The sequence below is a fragment of the Serinus canaria genome, chromosome 15, assembly GCF_022539315.1.
Source record: "Serinus canaria isolate serCan28SL12 chromosome 15, serCan2020, whole genome shotgun sequence".
NCBI classification, from domain to species: Eukaryota; Metazoa; Chordata; class Aves; order Passeriformes; family Fringillidae; genus Serinus; species Serinus canaria.
In genome coordinates this window covers 2806118-2819476 of record NC_066329.1, presented here as the reverse complement: position 1 = coordinate 2819476, position 13359 = coordinate 2806118, and the positions used below count along the sequence as shown (strand labels likewise).

General features: G+C 39.0%; 1 protein-coding gene across 5 annotated transcripts in view; it reads left to right on the top strand.

Moving 5' to 3' along the window:
- SPECC1L (sperm antigen with calponin homology and coiled-coil domains 1 like) overlaps positions 1–13359 on the top strand; it is a 63874-nt gene that overhangs the window by 41415 nt on the left and 9100 nt on the right. For all 5 annotated transcript variants that reach the window (XM_050980402.1, XM_050980403.1, XM_050980404.1 and 2 more), the window contains 2 exons: positions 3325–3427; positions 12992–13108. In XM_050980402.1, the coding sequence (XP_050836359.1) occupies positions 3325–3427; positions 12992–13108 (220 nt within the window). Of the gene's footprint in view, positions 1–3324; positions 3428–12991; positions 13109–13359 lie in introns of those variants that run through there.

Sequence of the window (13359 nt, the reverse complement as noted above, 5' to 3'; positions counted from 1 at the left end):
TGTCTGCCTGTATACCTCTAGTATATAACATTGGTACTGAGACTGCAGACCCTGCACAGTAATGATCTTCAGTAGTCTGAAAGAGCTTCAGAAAGGTTTTTCTGCAGCTCAGTATTTGTTTTAAAAGTTAGACTAAAAGTTAAGCTTTTTAAAGCTTATGAGTTAATACCAGACTTGGTACTCCACTAGAAAAAGCAAGCATAAGTCATGTCACTAAATAATAATAGCAGTTCAAAATACCACAAAGCCAAATTCAGGAAGGGAGCTTGCAGCACATGGAGCAGATCATGCAGGCTGGCTTGGACCCAGGGAGACCATGATAAACCTTTACTTCTGTAATCCCAGTTGAAGACAAAAAGCAGCATGCCCAGATCTTAATCCCAGACCCTGACAGGTCTTTTTAATAACCATGAGTGAATGGGCTTGGGTTTTTTTGGTCCCACAGATGGAGTCATAGTGCAAGTCTGAGCAGCAAATAGCCAGACAATCTGCTCTGATTAGTAAGACAAAAGATAAGTCTGTGGTAAATATAAAACTTTTCCTCTCTGTTGTGTTATCAGTCAGAGGACTTCAAAGTATTTAATCCTCACGTTATCCAAGTGAAGTATGTCCTCAGCTCTGCTTCATAGATTGGGAAATTTGCAGACAAAGGTTAAATAACTCTGTCAGGACCATTTCTCACAGAGCTTCCTGACAAAGCTTTTGCACAGCGTAAGTATTAAACTCCTAATGTTCAGAGACAATTGCAGTATATATAAAATTTTAAGATATTCACAGCTGTGGGTGCTTTTGAAAGTGATTTTTCTGAGATCAGCTGAGACAGGCCTCAGTGCCACCCTCCTTTTATTGTGCAGAAATTAAACTGAGTTTAACTGTGGGTACTTTACTACCAGCAACTAATGTGTATGTTAGCACCTAAATTTAAACTGAGTACATCCAGAAATAAGTTTTAAACACCTGTGCATGAACTTTGAACTGGTAACACCGAGTTGTGTTGGTGTTAGTCTGCAGACTGGAGCAAACAGTGTGGCATTCCAGGGTGAAACTGTACAGTTATAATTATGAAATCATTACTGTGCTCCCAACCATTGCCTGCAGTGCTCAGTGCTACAAAAGACTTAATGGGCTGTGCAGCAGTGGGTGTGTGGTCATGAGTGTGGCCTTTGGAGACACTCTAGTTTGTTACATGAGCAGATTTCTCTGTTTTCCTCTCCCATATTGGAAGATGAACAGTTATTGGTGTAGTTCACTAGAACAAATACTTGCAGTTTACTCCCTGTTCCAGGTGAAACTTCATTAGCTCTTTGACTTGATCTAATATGTGAACATGTGAGATTTGTATGTCAAACCATTTCTCATTGTCTCCATACAACTTAATTCTAATTTATTTTCTTCAGCAGTGTTTTCATAACTGTGAGAACCTGATATAAACCATGTGCTCTTGCTGGAATTTGAGAACAGGCTGTACAGCTCCCTCATGGCTAAACAGTATGTTTAGCATAAAGAGAGAGGGATATTTTTATTTGAGTTCTATTGTTGCCCCAGATCTCTGTTCTTCAGTTCTCAAAGTGTTGCATAACCCTCATTATAGATTGAATATGCAATCCCATTGTTACTTGTTTCAATCACCAAAGGAGAAAATCACCAGTGTTAAGTTGTTGATATTTGTACTGATTTAAGAACTGAAGTACAAAATTTCTTGAAGCATCATTCTGGCTGTGTGGTGCCTGTGAAGTTTAGGTACAGTGACCAATTCAGATAATTTATTTCATATTTTAAATGCACAATTATTGACTTCCTTGTCATGTTAAATCAAGATGAGCAGTTAGGTTTGAAGTCTCAGCATCAAAATAGCAGTTACTGTTTTGTGTTTGCTGTCCTGCTGGGCATAAATTTCCATGGATATTTCTGCTGTTATCTCTAAGTGCCTTGGAGATCCTGCCCATCCATATGGCAGTGGAGACTGGCCAAGCAAACTGCAATACCTGTACTGAAGATCAGTGCCTTAAAGCATTTCCTTGGCTCTTGGGCCATGTTCTCTTTTGTGCATTGACCAAGAGATGCTGGTGCATGGAGCTGTCTCTGGTGTTCTGTTTAGAGCAGGCACACAGGGAGATATTCACATTCCATGGATGCTTTCTTTTCCCTTAGCAGGAGCTGGAGAGCTGCTACCTGTAAATCTGCAGCAGAGAATCCACTGATGCTGTTATTTACTTCCACATTCCACCCCTCTTTCCAGTCACCATATGGGCTGTAAAGAACAAAGAGTTGAAGATTTGAGAGTGAATGTATGCAATCCCAATGTCTTTTGGGAAATACTCAGAAAGAGTAGCTTAGGGTATAATCTGTGAATGTTGGGAAAACTTTCCTTACATCTGATAGAGCTCCTTAAAAATGGCAGATGGGGAAGTCTTTGCAGTTCACTGATGGCTATCTTATTTTAATTTTCCAAATGGAGATTATTAAAAACAAGAACAATTGCTGTCACCCTTCCTGTGTGGTAACTAATATCCATAATGGTGTAGTACTTGCTCATTTTGTCAAAGACTGTTCATTAGAATATCTATAGAAATACTGAGTCTTGTAACTAGGCCACTAAAGAAATATTAGCCTTTATCATATATATTTTTTTAATCTAAGAATTCTTTTCTGAATCCTGGTAAAGAGATGCTTGTAATGTAAGGCTCATGAAAAAAAGGTTAACTTAGTTAGGTTGTTCTTTTCTTCCCCAATCTTTTCTTAAGGAAAAAATTACTTAAGATAGCTTGACAAACTGGAATTGAAATTAATTGACTGCTTTTATTGTGCTAATACATCAAATGGCAGATCAGCCTACATAGATCTCCCCCTTCTTTTTTGAGAACTCCAGGTCTCAGGGAAGTGTTCTGTTAATAACACCGTGCTGCTCAAATGCAAACTTGTTGTTTCAAGGTGACATTTGTAATCAGCAATGAGATGCAAAAGAGATAGCATCAGTTTATATTCTTTCTAAATAAGAAATAAAGTCACTTGAGTTAGCTTAATGGTTCAGGCTGGAACTTACTATGTTGTGAGTTTAATTTTTCAAACTCTTAGGAAGAAATATCATTGAGGTGGAAAGATCTAGTGAAAAAAGCTTAAAGGAAAAAGAAGGATGATTTGCTAATGAAATAATTACTCCAAACTAACTCAAAAGTCTTTTGCAGGTATTCTTGTCTGTTCTGTTTTTCAGTCATAAGTGCTGTGTCCTGCTACTTCCAGTGTGCCAAAAATTTGTCCTTCTATTTAAGCCTTTCTAAATACCTCTTTCTGTTGTGTTACAAGCTCTTCTGGCCTTGTTCCTAGGGAAGAGAGGAAAGATCCCTTGTCTGCCCTGGCAAGAGAATATGGAGGCTCCAAGAGGAACGCCCTGCTGAAGTGGTGCCAGAAGAAAACAGAAGGCTACCAGGTACCTGCAGAGCTGGCTGGGCAGGGGCTGCCAGGCAGTGAGCCTGCCTGTGGCATGAGGCAGGCTGCTGCACACCTGACTGCATGGACTGAGTGCCCTGGCATGTCCTGTACCCTCCCCTTGGAACGTGAGCTCCCAGTGCTGCTCCAGCCCCAGCAGCTCCTCAGTCACTTTGCTCCACAGCTTTAAGGGACAGCTGCCCTCCCACTGAGGCACTTGAAATCAGCCTTGCACTTGTGAAACTGGAGCTGAAACTTTATCAACTTAATGTTGAAGTTAATGTTTCCCAAATGCAGCTAGAGTACCATTTCTCAGATTTCAGAGATTTATTTTTTATAGGTAATTGTCATAGGGTTTTCTTTGGATCTTTGACTCCATTTGGCCTCTTAGGGAGTTTGTTTTGTGAAGGTGGCATTGTCTTGCATTTTGAACTTGGCTTTCCACTGTAGTTGCAAACTTTTTTTTCTTTCACTTGGTCCAAATGTTATCAGAAGCCAAAAGACCTAACAAGATAACTGTCCAGAGTTCTCCTGATTACATTATTTTTTCAAAAGAATAGTGGCTTCAGCAAACTAAACCAGGATGTTAATAGTCTGACCATGATGTATTTGTTTGGTTAACTTGTATTGAAAGTGTTTGGAGTTCCCAACACAATCCTCAGTTTAAGAACTTTACTCTTTCCATGACTTGAGCCTCACAATGCAGGAGGAAGTGGAGAGCCACATAACAGGATGGTGGCCCATCCATAGGAAAAGTCCTCCAACAGCACAATGGACAGGCTGGGATATAACCCTCCCCCTCTTCCTGTGGCACGTCTGATACTCAGCTGTGCTATTTCTGAGGAGAAGCAGCTTTGTGGAAAGAGCCTTTCTCCTTCCCCACGTTTTACAAAAGGCAGGATGTTACATTGCTTTATAAATCCTCAAACTAAGTGCAAAAATATTTTCCCATATTGTCTTGAAATGAAAGATGAATTTGACAGCTTGGTTAATCTGGTTAGGAAAAGTGATAGAAATTATTCCAAACTTTTCACTCTGTGGTTGTGTGCACATTGAGGAATACACTTCTGATTCTGCAGATTGCTGCTTCTAATTCTTGGGGTTTTATAAACACTGCTTAAAGGATAGCTTTTGAGAGTTTCTGTACTTGCTTCAGGACCTGCAGCTTGGTGCTGAGAAAGCACAGAGCATCTGCAGAGCCCCTGCAATGCCTTCATTGAAATTGTAAGATAGTATCAGGAGGTTATATTAAGTAGTTCTGGGAGAAGAATGGCTTTTGCTTTAGGCACACTCATTTTTCATTTCTTTGTTGTACAGAATTTGATTATTTTCAGCATCCCCTGAAATTCAGTTCTGGTTGAACACTGTGTTGGTGGTATTCTAATGTTTTAAACATAGCCAGCAGTGTTCATTGTGAACAGTGCTTATTCAGATTTTTGGCATCTCAATGTTATCAATAACAGATAAGGATCTTTTTCTTTTTTTTATTTTCAATGAATCTCTGCTTCATTTAGTTTTATTTTAAAACTGTGTGTTCAAAACCTGCAAACAGGAGACAAGCATCAGGGTAATGAAAGTCTCCCTTGCTCACTCAGCCTGGCTGAAGGTACTCAGCTCTCCTTCCTTCCCTGTCATGCCAGCATGGACTGGGTACCTTCTTTACCTCCAGCTCTTCCTTCTCTCACACTCTGCCACAGCTCCCTTTTCTCCCCAGCATTTCCTGTCATCAGAACTTCTACTTTTCCTCTCTGCCACTGTTGTTTGGTTTGCTTTAGCCCCTGGGTGGGAACCAGCACAAGCTTTCTGAGCTGCAGGTACACACTGGCTGCCCAGCCCTCCTCTGTCTCTGAGCTGCTGCAGGAGCCTCACAGAACACAAGTCCTAAATATCCCAACCTTTTCCTCGAGGAAGAGCAGTAGGTCACCCTCTATCCAGTCACCAATTTCTGCCAATATTAGCTGTAAATGTGGCAGGCTAAAGGAAAGATACTTGTAGATGGAGTCTGTAACCAGTTCTAAAATGACCTGGAAGACTGTAACCATCATTTGGAAAGAAGCAAAAGAAAAGAAAGGATTAGAAACCTTTTGTTTCAAAACAATTATTTTCTTTTGTTCTATTCATATTAAACTACCAATACTTAGGTAAAACCCTGTTAACCAGTATTCACAACTGATTCATCCACTGCCAACAAGAATCCCTTTTTTGTCTTGTTTTCTCCCTCTCACCTGGAGGTCTTTATGCATTAATGCATGTAAGGCATTTATAGAAAATAATTTCAGCTGTTGGTGTTTCACAGGGAAGATGGGACCATGCACCTTGAGTTAAAGCTCCATTTCTAACAGAGACATGTTTGCTCCTGGTATTGTTTTGCCTTTCATCTCTGATGTTATTTCACACTGGATAGTGGGAAGTAGCTAATAAATACTAAAAAGTATTAATCACACAAGTAACCAGATACAAATCTTAATTTCTAGATTTGTTTTTGAAGGTGTACAGAGTTCTAGGTGAGCTGCCAATGGTTTAGCCTGTTAAACACCAGGTGTGGTGGAGTTGGTTTATCCTTATCAGCAGGGTAAAATACTGCTGGTATTTATTTTTATGAAGTAAAATGAATTTCTTTAAAGAGAAAAAAAAACCCACACCAAAGTCTGTCCTGTTTCAAAGAGAGAAGATTTCCTTTGCTCACAAGATACTTGTAGATAATAGAGCCCTACAGAATTGTCTGGTGTAACTGGTATGGGCTTTTTGTCAGCTCAAGTAAAATGGAAGAGAAATAACTCCTACTTTCCTATCCCTTCTAGAAAATTGCTTTCAAGCTTTTGATTAAAAGTCTTTAGTACTTATTTCTCCTTTAGAAGCTTGAAACTTTTTGAATGCTAAATAATTCAAATATGATAGTGTGGTGAAGCTCTTAATTTCAGGCCATTATAGTGGAATAAACCCTCTTAAAAAACCCTGTAAATTACTTCACTGTACACTTTTTTTATTTATTCAAGCAAATTTGGAGGGGAATAAATGAATAGTCACCTTTAAATGTAGTTGTTAATATTTAACTGTGTTCCAAATGTTTTTTCAAGACCTCAATAAAAAAATCAGGTTGCTACAGCCAATGAAAATAAGAAAAGTTATTGGTATAAAAACCTGAATGACTTCATCTCTTGCTATATTGTAGCTTTTAACATGCTGCCTGAGTGCTGTTTGCAGGCAGGATTTCTCCTTGGAGCTCAGGTTTGGAGGCTGGTGATCTGCAGGTCAGTGCAGGACTAGCAGAGGCAGGTTCTCTATTAACTTCCACCCTGAGCCTGCTCAGTCCTGACCCAGTTGCACACACAGGTTACTGAGCTGCCTTGTGCTCTGGGCTGAGCTGATCTCTGAGCCTTCAGAGAGGAGAGCTGCTCTCAAGATAAGCATTTAGATAAAAGAGGAGCAAATCACCATTAGTTTTCAGGTGAACAGGCACAAAATAGTTGAAATTTCATCGTGTGTTAGCTTTGCTCAGGATCTGCCACTGCTGCAGAGCACAGAGCCAAGTGCTGCATTTTTCAGAGGAGAGAATCCTCCTGGCTCCTCTAAAATATGTGCAGTGTCATAAAACTGTCATAAATCCCAGATATCTTCAAAGCAGAAAGTAATCCCATCCAGCTGTTAGGGAGCATTTACCCTGGCTGGAACACAGCTACTTTCATTTTGAGTACACAGCTAATAAAAGTCCCCAAAAGGATGTGAGCATGCATGTTTCATGTTAAAAGAGGAGCAACAAACAGGATACACACATCCTTGCCCATTCTTATCTCCACCAGTATTTCAATTTATTTTCCAGTTTTGTCAGCATTCTGCAAGATAATTCACTTCCAGGAGTCTGGCACCAAAAAAGCAATTGTCACAAAATTGCAACAAGAATAGACTAATTTTATATATTTTTTAGACTTTCTTTAAGATGCAAACACTTTCTAGGTACAGATACACTTAGTGTAGCCATGTAGTACTTGTCCTCTATTTCATGCAGTGCTGCTTTCTGGAAAGACTTTCCTGCAAAGAGCTAATTTTCACCTCCTGTACAGGTCTAAGCTACATGCCTTAGAAAACATTGAATGCTGTGCTCAGTGCACCTTGGAATCAAGCAATGCTTTCATTTGTGCTTGGGCTATAAGTGCAGAATAACAAAACTGGAAGTAAAAAATCCTTCAGATTCTTTTTTTTTTTTTTTTTTTTTAACTTATCAATACTCAGCTAGGTCATATCCTATTCAAAGTACTATATTGATTTCAAAAATGCCCAAGAAAAGGACATGACTGTGCTTATGTAAGCCTGTGTTCAAATACTGACTGCAGGGTGTGCATTCTGTGCTGTCTGGTTGATTCATCAGAGCACTCAGGATGCCAAAACACTTCTCTCCTTGGTTTAAGCTGAGGCTTGAGCCAAAAAGCATTGAGTTATGGAAAGACATGCTTCCTTTTTGTGTTTGGATTGGATGGTGATACAAGAGAAATGTCAACTTGTTAGACTTAATTATGACAAAATTTAGAATAAATTATGAAGCTGTCTGTATCTCTAAGTGTTTCAGACATTAATGTCTGATGCTATTACTGGATTTTGTGAGAATGACTGCTTCTTTTATGGTTCTTCTTTGTGCCCAAAGTGAAAAATAACATGTGTTTGGTATGGAAAGAAACATTCCCAATCAGTGTTTGAGGGGTTTGATGGTCTATATTTGCCATTCACTGCCTTTCCAGAAGCTGGCATTGCAGAGGCACTAGCTGGGACTGCTGCTAAGTCTATTCCAGAAATACTTTCATGTTCTCACCCACTGCCAGAAGCAGATAGCCACAGCTTTATTCCATGATTTTGGGTCAGTGAATCCTGATTCAATGGAGCATGGATGGCAGTTGTGTTGTAGTTAACCTTTGTCAGCTTCTGTAATGGATACTCTTTTGTGGATGTATCTTTTAAAAGCTTTTAAAAGCATTTTCCTAGGAGTTTTCTGCCATGGGAAGGAGCCTGCCAATGTCTGCACACTTAAAACTTCAAATCTTGTTTTAAAGCTTTAAATATTATAGCACAGAATCATATTAATGGTTTTGTTTTCTCAACCCACTTATTTCATTAACTAATACAACAGAGACATAAACACATGCTTTTATTTTCTTCATGTCCTGACTCCTTTGAGAGCCAAACCAAGTTTGGATATGGGAATCTCTCCTCCTTGTGCAGAACAAGGGGTGGAGAAATAGCTGCTGTGCAGGATGCTGCTCTGCTGGAGTTCTGATGTCCACAGTTCAGGGAGATGGAAGCTGGGCATGTGTCTAAAAAAGTGATTAAAATTGCTTTGCTCTTCATTTGTAAGTGCAAGTTAGAAACCATGTTTTTTGTAGTTGGGTTTCTTGATGTTTGTGGGGGTTTTTAGCTGTGGAAGTTTTCTGGGGAGATAAAAAAAAATTCAAGAGTTACTGGGTTATAATAGTTAACATCTGTTTCTTGTTTTTTTAAGAAAAAGTATTTTCACTGACTTTAGATCCTCTATTAATTTAGAATTATTGCAAAAAGCAATAGGAGAAAATTTTAAAATTAGCTGTATGCTGGGTAAAACCACTTGAACATGGTGAGTTTTAGAAAAGCCATAAGTTTGCAGAGATTAATAGATTGATGTTATGCAGAGCCCAGTCTGTAAAGCAGTGTAGAAAGTTTCATGGGGAATATTGGTTTTAATCTTTTTTTTCTATGTGAGCTCAAAGGAATTTTCATTTTGTGGTGGTGGCTGCTCCCACTCTGCAGTTTCCAGTTCAGCAGGGGCTGGAGTCCTGCTTGAAATGCTGCTTGGTTGTGGATCTACCAAATTCTACCATTCTAGTACCATCTATTTTTCACTTTATATTTTCATGTTCTGTCTCCAGAAAGTCTTACACATTTTAAACTCTGTTGTTTACTCCTGGTTGGAAAGTGTCTTCCACAGATCTTTTTATGACAAGGATCTGTTGCTTAACTTTTGTTAAAATCACCTTTTAAAAACCCTCTGCCCCAAATACAGAGCTGGCTTCATTGCCATCCTACCTATTAATCATAAATAGACAAGGGATGATAAATGCCCTTCTAGTTCATTTATCTCCAGAAAAGCTTTTTCCACATTTGACAATTTATCTGAAACTATGCCCTTCAGTTGCTTTAATACTTTGTGGTCTGAAATGTCTTGAAGAATAATTATAGATTAGATTCCAGCAGAATTCTCTTAATAGAGCCAATTACTTAATAAAAGCAGTAACAAAGAAGAAATTATGGCAGAGATTTTAGATTGATGTTCTGTTTACCATCAATTCTTTGAGAAATAAGAGCTTAATGCAAGATTGATTTCATTATACTGACCAAGCTTTTTCAAAAAAAAAAACCACAAGTAGTTAAAAGCATTTAGGAAATAAAATTTGCCATATTTAAATGTGCCAGTTATGTGCTCAAAGCCCTACATGAAAAATTAAATTTTCAGTTTAAATGACAATCTGTCCCATTTCTAGATTTGTTTTTACTGTCTGACCAATATTATACTTCTTTTAGTCTGAGAGGTAATAATAATAATTCATAATGCTTAGAGCAATTAGAAACAGAAACCAGTCCCTTTTAATTGTTTCCTTCCGTTGTATTTAATTCAGCTTCTCTGGATACATTAAAATTCTTGGATGATAGGTTTGCTTTCTGCTTGTTGTCTTAATAATAAAAGCTGGACCCTACAAGATGATTTAGAAAAATGGGATATTTTGAGTTTGGTTTTGTTTGAGAACCAACCAAGCTTGTAGGTGTACTTTGAGTGGCTCTTTTTCACCCCAGTATTTTTATTAAAAATTCAGCATTCTATGGATACTTACAAATATTTAAGTGAAGTTTTTAGTTTGTACAGTTGTAATGTGGAAGAGAAGATTTTTGCTTGTTGTAATTTCACTGTGGCAATGCCAGTGTACCTCTTTCTCCTCCCCTTCCCACATCACTTGCTCATCTCAGGGAAAGAGGGAGAACATTTCAGCCAAGAGGTGAAAACCAGCTTTGAGTTTTTCTCCCTCAGTGGATTGTATAGCAAAGCCCCCAGGATCATTCACGCCTGATCTTTAGAGCCAGCTGGCCACACAAGGCTGTGACAGAAAAGCCCCTCTTACTGACACACATGTGAGCCTGAGGCCTTATTGGGTACAGGGCAGGAGGAGAGAACTTCCCAAAAAGTGACTTCTGTAAATGGACACATGTAGAAATTTATTGGCTTTAACAATCTGACATTTTTCCTTTTTTTTCCTTAAACCTCATCCTATGTGTTGCATACATTTCCTTAATTTAAGTAACACTGAGAAAGCTTGAACCGGGCATTAATTTAAATCCAATTTCCTGTCTCTCTTGAGGAAAAAAAGAGAGCTTTCTTTTTTTTCCCTTTTGCAGTTGAGTTTTCCCAGCCTGTGGCTGGAGGAAGCTGGGAGCAGAGCAGTTCCCACAGCCCGGGGGGCTCCGGCGCCGTTTCCGCGGGCCCTGTGAGCCCCAGCACGTAGACTGAGCCAGAGCCTGGCCTGCACAGGGCACTGCACTGCACCAGCCCTGGGGCTCAGCAGGAAACCCAGATTTCCCTCACATTCTTCTAGAAGTTGCCCAGAGTTTTGTTTTTTTCCTCTGTCAGAGGAGGTTGTGGCTGTTTTTCATTTGAAGTCCAAGTGGCCTGGGCTGCCTGGCACAGAGCTCTGGCTCGGGGTGGAGTTCTCTGCCTTAGCAATAACCTGCTTCAGTGTCTTCTCCAAGATAGCTGCTGCTGAGGATGACTAAATTGCTGTCAGGTGAAAGGCTGGCTCAGGTGATTGTGATCCTGCACTTCTCTCACTGGAGCTTTTAGTTTCTGCTGTTAAAACTTTGAAAGCTAAGTAAATTTCTGTGTAGCATTTACATTTTTTGAAAAAATTCTTTCACTTAGGATTTTTTTTCCTGGGAAGCTGAGAAGCCTCAGAGAAAAGGAAAACAAGTCTTATCTCATTTGCTTCTCTTGTGTTTTGCTCCTTTGGAATGTGTTTAGAGATTTTTTTACCCACAGGTGATTGTTTCATTAAATTCTGGTGTGAGTTGTTTTCTCTCTTTGGCCAATCCGTGCCAAGCTGTGTTGAGACTCTGGAAAGTGTTACGAGTTTTTATTATTATCTTTTTAACATTGAGCAAGTATCTTTTCTGTATTCTTTAGCATAGTTTAGTAGAGTATTCTTTAATATAATATAGTATTATAAAGTAATAAATTAGCCTTCTGAGAGCATGAAGTCAGATGCATCATTCCTGCCTTCACTGGGGCATTTCCCTGCAAATACAGTACTTCTGCTTCAGCCCAGTTAAGTGGGTTAGATATTAAAGCATATTTATATTTCTCCATGAAAGTGTAAAAGATATATGATATATTGTTGTTACTGGTTGTTTCCTAATTAAAGTTTAAACTGACTGCTATCCACTTAGCCTCTCTAACATTGTTTGTCTGCCAACAGCCAAATATACACTCATTTAAAAGGTCACTGAGGCATCTTGTTCATAACTCTTTTGGACTGGGCTGACTCTACAATAATTTATGCAGTCTCAGGAGATGCATTTACCAGTGCCACTGAGTTTCCTACGGGAACTAAAAGATCAAGAGTGCAAGGCAGCAGTTTTCAATTTCAGTTTCAATCCCAAAGATTCTCTGCTGCTGTCAGCACTAAATCTGCTGGAACATCTTTATTTCCAAATGAAAGTTAACTTTTGTTTGTGATCTTGTTCACATCAGTTTCTACAGAGAAATTGTTTGTTTAAAAGAGAAAATACTTTTCCTCCTCATTTAGAAATTTTGTCTGGCTGTGAATATAGTAGAAGCAGAAAGCAGAATGAACATGAACAGAGAGAGGAGCACATTGTCTGATCAGGGATTGGGGGTACAGGTCTTTGACTTGTTTGCTTTTCTGTCTTGGGGATGTGCTGTGGAACATCAGGGTTACTCATGGCCAGGGTAACAGGATGGAGCTGTGGGACACCCTGAGGAGGTACAGCTGTGCCATCCTCTGGGTCCTGTGGATGGAAGCACTTCCATAGGTGTGACACTGGCTTTGGGTTTCAGTTGGTTTTGTTTAATCCAGTTTGATTTGGCTATTTGTTTCAATAGAAACATGAATTTAGTGTTTCCAGTGTGACTCTCTGGCCTCACAAAAATGTCTTACTCCCATGCCTCTGAAAAACTGAGGGAAATTTCACTTTTAAATTTGTGTTTGTGGTACAGTTGGACCAAATCCATTACCTTCTCTAGCACAACATTTTGCAGCTTTTAACACACACTCAAGCACACATTTTGCACTTTTTTTTTGAGGGAGGGCTTAAACTTATCAGAAATGAATATATAAAATAACTGACTTTCTTATCACTATATTATTTAGTTTTCCTCTGTTAGTAGTGCAGTTCTTAGCACAGAGCTTTGATACTGGGCTGTCCACTTTCTCTGCTAATTTCTTTGAAGGTATTAAAAAGAAGTACTGCTGAATTGGTAGCTTGTAATAATTGTTAGATTATGATTTTAATATTGCTTTAATTTTTTTCCTTCAAGAATATTGACATCACAAACTTCAGCAGCAGCTGGAATGATGGCCTGGCTTTCTGTGCAGTTCTCCACACTTACCTCCCAGCCCATATTCCCTACCAAGAGCTGAACAGCCAGGACAAGGTAAGACATTAAAAATCCCATTCCCAGGACTGCAGTGCTGTAGTTGATATGAGTTAATAAAGAGCAATGAACTAATTTGAGTTATAGAATCTCCAGTGTTATTAGGGTTTCCAAATCTTCTCTTTGTAATCTGGTCTGCCACAGTTCCTACCTACTAATTAGCCCAGGATGTGCAATCAATGATAATAGATCCTAAAAACAAAAGATAATTTCATTAATGCATGAAGAGATTTTTTTTAATGCTTTTCAGA